Source organism: Meleagris gallopavo, chromosome Z, assembly GCF_000146605.3.
Source record: "Meleagris gallopavo isolate NT-WF06-2002-E0010 breed Aviagen turkey brand Nicholas breeding stock chromosome Z, Turkey_5.1, whole genome shotgun sequence".
Lineage (NCBI taxonomy): Eukaryota > Metazoa > Chordata > Aves > Galliformes > Phasianidae > Meleagris > Meleagris gallopavo.
In genome coordinates, this window is record NC_015041.2 from 56,807,066 (window position 1) to 56,813,704 (window position 6,639).

Below are 6,639 nucleotides of genomic sequence, written 5' to 3' on the forward strand. Positions count from 1 at the left end.
TTGAAGATGAGCTGAAAGTGCACATTATCATCACAATGCTTCTGTACTTTTATCACAGAAGGTATTTAGAGTTAAATGGTTTCCCCTTCAAGCTAGTGCATCCTCAGTGCTCTGGCATTGTCCATACCCCATTATAACCATGCTTTACTGTTCTGTACATAGAGATCAGAATGAATAGGTTGTAATTTGGTTCCTCTGGTGTAATTGTGCTTGTAAAGCACAGTTGTAACAGGGCATCAGTTTGTCATTATTCTTCATACCTCTCAATTACCTATGAAAAGCCGAAAACATCAACAAAGTGAGCTTTACAGTGCATTTTACCTGAAACTGGCAAACCAAAAAGTTCCACGTACTTTTAGTACAGAGAGCTAAACAACATCTTTTTTCATGATTCAATACACTAGTGAGTAGCGATCAATTTTTCTTGTGATTTTGCTGGATTTTGGGGTACGTTCTGTGGATTATATTCCCCAAATGCTGTTGTTCAGTTCTGAATCTATGATCTCTTGGAAGGTGAAGAGAAACAACACATACATAAATATGAATGTATGAATAACGTGTGGTTTTCTTTCTTACTTTTAACAGCTCTTATTGGGCAGCTGTTAAACAATGAGTCAGATCTGATGTAACTTTGATTTGCTGTGTGCCACTGTTTTCAATCATCATCAGCCTCTTCTTGGGCCCCAGGTCCAAAACGGGTTGAAATTTTAGCTGTTTTCAGTGTATCCATTTCTAACTGGACATGAATAGTTCATAAAAAGTAAAATAAGAAAATGCTCAAATGTTGGTGAGGAAAGCAAACGAAGTAACACTCAGCTGTTGGAGTCCTCTTGCACATCTCGTACTTCTTGAAAAGAAGAGAAAGACTGCAGACAATGACTATTTCTTATGATTTTTGAGATCCAGAGAAAATTACCTCCTTCGAATTTTAAGCCCATAACACAGTCTGAAGTGATTTCCATCTTTCTTGGGATATACACATTTTTAAAAAAAAAAACAACAAACCATAAACAATCCATAAAACTTGAATCTATTGATGTGCGTGGCTGATAAGGCACACCATTGGGATGACACTGAATTCACTGTCAGATGCCCAGTAAACGCATGGAAAAATAGAATGAACCATTTTATTCACTAATGAGCATGTAATGAAAAGAGATATTCTGACAACAGAACATTACCTATATTTGTTTTCTAAAACTGAATAAAGGTTTGGCCAAAGCTGTCACAGTGTGATAGTTTGTGCCATTTATTTCTCCAGATCTCCACTTTGCTACTGCTTACTTTGGAATATATATATTCATATATTAATGAACTGCAGTTAATAAATACAAAAACCTGAGAGTTCTGGAGAGGTTACTTGTCCTAGTCATGATTAATTGCTGTCTAAAGCCAAACGCTTTTCTGCTGATGCACTTGTGCAACTCCCAGCTTACAGCCTCATTGATACAGGCTAACAACATTGCATTCTGACTCGTCCTGAAGCCCAAAGTAAGAAACACATTAAGTGAGCCTGCTGAAGCCAACAGCAGTGCATATGTCAAACCAACTCTGGAATTTTCACCAATTCCACACTGGGTTCATCCTTTTTTGTAACATTCCACTGAGTGTAGAGACCTTCAAAATAAATGCAATTTTGATTTTGCTAAAAGCAATTTTAATTCTCCTAATGCCATTTCTGGCTTTGTTGTTGTTGTTGTTGTTTATTGGTTTTATGTGCTTTTTGTTTTTTAAACCTAGTACTAAGTCCTAGAAGTGGGAGCCAAGGCACCATAGCAGTAAAGTCCTTACGAATCCTTGCACCCACATCACACAGAAATGGATCTGTCCATATGGAGCACTGTGTAGGGCCCAGTCCCAAAATGGCCTTACATTTACCCAATGAAGGACCTGCATCCTCCAAATTTCATGCTGTTTTCTTCTAGTTTTGGGCCCAGGCAGCACATAAGCTCATATTCCTGATTTGGCATATCACTGAACCATCAATGGTGTCTTTCAGCTGTCCTTCAAACAATTAGTAACTGAGGCTACACGCTATTTCTTTACAGACTGGTCTGTTTAATAATACGTAGTTTCAGTCCGATAGATTAAAACAACCAGTTTCAACCATACCATTGAAAGAAATGAGGGCAATCCCACATGCTGCATGTGCTTACATGTAAGACAGTCATCATTTTAAGATATTACTAAGTAACAATCAAATTTAGCAGCCAAAAAAGTAGTAATTCAGTTAGGTGAAAGTATGTTGCCAAGGAGAAAAGAGAGACCATAACTGAGCTGCTCTACATGACAGGCATTGAGAGTTCAAGCCTTCACCAGCATCAGACAAAATCATGCACCTGCGTGTGAGAGTGAGCAGGAGACTTTGGGAAAGCCCCTCCTGTGGAAATAACATTAGGGAGATGTGAAACCACATAAGATACCAGAGAATCCAAGAGAAAGAGCTGATATGGAGGGAAACAGTACCTACAAATCATGCCTTTTTCTACTGTATGAACTCAGATTGTATGTCACAGAGCCCTTTGCAGATAATTCCTGATACTCTGAATTGCACTTGCACACAAACTGGAAAGTAATGTATTTATTTACACCTGTGAGCAACCATCATTGTCACTGAGAGCAATAAACTAATGATAGCTTTATTTTTGCCAAGTTTCATTTCTAAGCTAAATGCACTCAGATTGTACCTGGCCCCTTCATGGGTGAACCATGTAGCAGGAGGCTGGAAGGAATTTTTGATTCCTCTCCAAAAACAGAAAGAAACTGCGGTTCTCTGGAAGAAAAAAAAAAAGAAAAAAAAAGAGCAAGGAGGAGGCAGGGCTATAACGTAGGTTTCATGGGAGAATGAGAGTGAGCAAGCAACTACAGCTTCCAGTTGCTTTCAGTGTACAGCACTGCCTCTCCCCATCCCGTGGCTCTTTGCTGCAAGATGCCCCCAGCTTCCTTCAGTGAGCTGTTCTGTGTCTCCCAGGACAAGTGTCCTTTAACATGAAAGAATTCCAGCAACTAAGCACTGCAGAGCAGAATTAACTCTCTGTGGCAGTGGAGACTCCTTCTAGCTGAAGGGCTGAAACACCTGTAAATGGCATCATGGATACAAAAAGAGCCCTTGCTGGCAGGAGACCTGGGTGACAAATAGGTTATTAAAGAGCCATTCGTGAACATTCTCTTTATATTATTCTCTCTGCTGCTGAGCCGTAATTACTTGTATTTCCTTTTATTCCCTCCCAACTGGGAGATAGGGAAAAACAAAGCTTTTGTTTAACACTTCTGAACCATGCATTCCAGCTATCTTCATTCTCTAATAAAGATCTAGGACTCACCTCACTCACCTGAGCAATTCTTACCCAACTGTATGGCACAAGAATGAAAGACTGCATAATGAGGTCCATAGTCAGAAACTCCACAGAAAGATAAGACATCCCACAGAAGGAAGAAGGAATCTTGGTAACAGCTTCAAAGCTGCCTTGGTCACATATCTGTTGAAAAAGACCAAACAAAAGCTTCTCTTTCCCATGATATCTTGTCTAAAAAATCTTTCCAGCTACACGCAGCAATAACTATATATAACTACAATTAAAAGACGGGAGTAGCATTTACTGGCTTAATTTCCTGAATAGGCCTTTGTTAAAAGCTGTCTGAAAGCTGCCAGTTAGATTGATGATTTTGAAAATCAACAGAATGGGCAGAACTGTATATTAATTGCATATATTACTGCAAGTATATGAGGAAAATCATGATTCTGTAATACAAGTTACATTGTTTAAGTAAGTCTTACACAGCCACAGGAGTAATGTTTCACTGCAGACATTCTTAATGTTAATCCATAATGTAACTAGCTGCAGCAAGAGAGAGGAACAAAAACCCACACCAACAGTTTGTAGCTATCCCGTATCTCCGACAGGGTGATATAACATAGCATATGTTTTAAAATGATAAAGACTTCCAAGAATAAGATGCAGTTTCCAGAGAAATATTCATACACGCCCAAACAAAAGCAAAATCTTGTAATAATTGAATAATTGCAGCATTCTGTACCTAAGCAGTCCAAGAAAAATCCAGCCCAAACCAGCCCTTTTCAGTGGCTTAGCTGGTCAACACTCTTACACACAAAGCCCAGTGCTCTTCCCTAAAACCTAAGAATTAATCAGCATTATGTAAGAGATTTTTATAACACTCTAAAAATACATTGTGAATTCCTTTTCAGTGTTGGACTGAGAAGCTTTAAAGTACAGCCACCCCTTCATCCCCCTTTTAAACAAACACTGAATCTTCCTTTCTGATATCAGAAACTTAAATTTGTTTCAGTATATGTGCCTCAAATCTCATTAATTACAATATTGGCCTCATGAGATACAACTACTGCTATTAAGTGCCGTGTTTCTGCTTGCAATGATCTGAGCATGGGCACAGATACAGATACTACATGTGCAGAAAGACTTTAAAACAGGACAAACGATACATAAAACTTCACAAGAACCATAGGATGTTTTTGTGTTACTGTACCTGTTCGCTTGGCAAACTCTTGTATCCACACGATAGTGCTTTGTTTGAGTTGTTCCAAAGGGTACTACATTCCGATAGCATTTCTACAGAGGCAGCTGCAATGTTAGCTTGGCAGATCTACAGCAAAGCCCTATGATCAAACTCCGGTTTGCCTCCTGTTTTTCATACACATAATAAATGAATAAATACTGGCATTATGTCTGTATCTCACTGAAGGATCTCTGAGCAAAATTACAAAGTCATCACCCGAATGTTAATGGTAGTCCAGGGTCATACCTGTGCAGAGAAGGAGCTCTAACATTGCCCCTGGGAGCAAACTCACCCTGCTCAATTCTGGGCATCCAATGCTGCCCTCTAGAAGTTTGTCCTGCTCCAATATGCCCACCAACCATCATTCGATCTAGGAACATCCAAGGCATCTGCAGTCCTTCAGAACTAAATAAATCATAAGAACACAAATGAAAAATGGGAACAAAGTATTTTCAGCTGTGAAAATCTTCTCATGGATGGAATACATATCCGAAGGACAGCGGAGCAAACTCATTTTATTTTTAGGAAACACCTCAATATAGTTCTTTTTCATATAGCAACTTTTCCCCCTGCAAGAGCAACACATCACTGACATAGTCATCTTCTCAAAATAGCCCCCCACCATTCAAGCCACAAACAAATCAATCAAAACTATTGAGGCAAGCCAGAGAGGAGATTTTGCAGAAAATGAATAAAGAGGGAAAAGAGGAAGACACAGAGAAGAGCCAGGAACCACTTCACTGTTGTTACCAGCTCCATGTGAGAGCTGTGCTGATACCACGGCAGTACGAAGCCTTGGACAGGAGATAGCCAACGTCTCTGATGGGACTGCAACGGCTGTTCCACATGGTTAAGCAAATTTTTAGATGAAAATTGTACTCAGGACTGTGGCCATCTGAACCAAAATAAGTGTTACCTATCTTGCGTGCATTTGCCTGATCGTGTCCATCTTCACTATTTTCCTCCCTGAGACTACCGTTATTTTTTGTATTTTACCCACAACCCAGGTCCTTCTTTGTTCTCTGCCCTGATTCTTTCTCTGCCTTTCTTTCTTTGTGCCATTTTCCGCTCCCTGTATTCACACTGAATACAATCAGTCACATGGCTAGCCTTCATGTGAACTCCATGCTACAAGACATGTAAGTATTATTCAGTATGAATGCAGGCAAAACGCATCCTTTTGGTTGGCTCTTCATTTACATGCCAATCTCAGATTCTCTCTCCACAGTCCTTTTCCTTTTTCATCACCCACATTCACTGTGCATTGTTCTTGTGCTTTGCTTCCTTTTTCTCTTCTCCCCCATGGCCATTTACACCTCTTTCTCTTCCTGTGTCGGCCTCCCTCACCCTTCCCACCTCTCTCTTAATGCTCATTCTCTCCAGTTGCCCGCTTCCTTCCTGTTCCCACCAGTGCTCTGTGGAAAGCTCTTCCCCTAGTGCAGGTGGTGCGACCTGGATGTGGGCAGGAGTGGTGGCGGTGCGGAGGCCTGGGCTGATGCTGGCACCATCCAGCAGATCCACCTCAACCACTCCACCACGCTGACCTGCATGAAAAACACTGCGGGGCAAAAGCCCGGGGCAGGCAGACAACTTTGGCATATAGTGGCCTTTGTTGCAGTTCGCTTTAATCTGGTGATTTACTGAAGCGAGTTGCAAAAGCCACAAATCCCACCCCACTGGAGTCAACAGTGGGGAACGGTCTGCGTGCAGCCACCAGCGTGCAGGACTCCTTGGCGTTCTGCTCCTTCCTGTTGTCTCTACCGCTCCATCGCTAATTTGTTCCAGTCGCTCATTAATGCTCTCCTAATCCCCCCCAAAACAATTTCACCTCCCCAACCGTTTCCTTTGCTCTTGCAGCTCAGGATCCAGAGGACGCTTTGCTGCGGCTCTCACAATGATAAACAGATGCCGGCGGTCTGTGCCGCGCACAACTTCCCGCCCCAGGTGTTGTCTGGTGGTTTGGCACGGCGGGGCCTGGCCGGAGAGCGGTAGGAGCGCTGGGCACGACGCACCGAGAGCCTTCGGGCGGCACGACGGGGTGGGTTTGGGTCAGTTGTGTGTTAGTAAAGGTGAGTGGGTACCAAAGGACGGCAGATGTGGGGC

The 6,639-nt window shown here is 41.8% G+C and overlaps 1 protein-coding gene across 1 annotated transcript in view; it reads left to right on the forward strand.

The window, feature by feature from the left end:
* The first annotated feature begins 6,430 nt into the window (after window positions 1-6,430).
* Window positions 6,431-6,639, forward strand: part of SSBP2 (single stranded DNA binding protein 2) — a 162,624-nt gene continuing 162,415 nt past the window's right edge. The window contains exon 1 of the mRNA XM_031557442.1: window positions 6,431-6,605. Coding sequence (XP_031413302.1) covers window positions 6,431-6,605 — 175 coding nt within the window. The remainder of the gene's footprint in view (window positions 6,606-6,639) is intronic.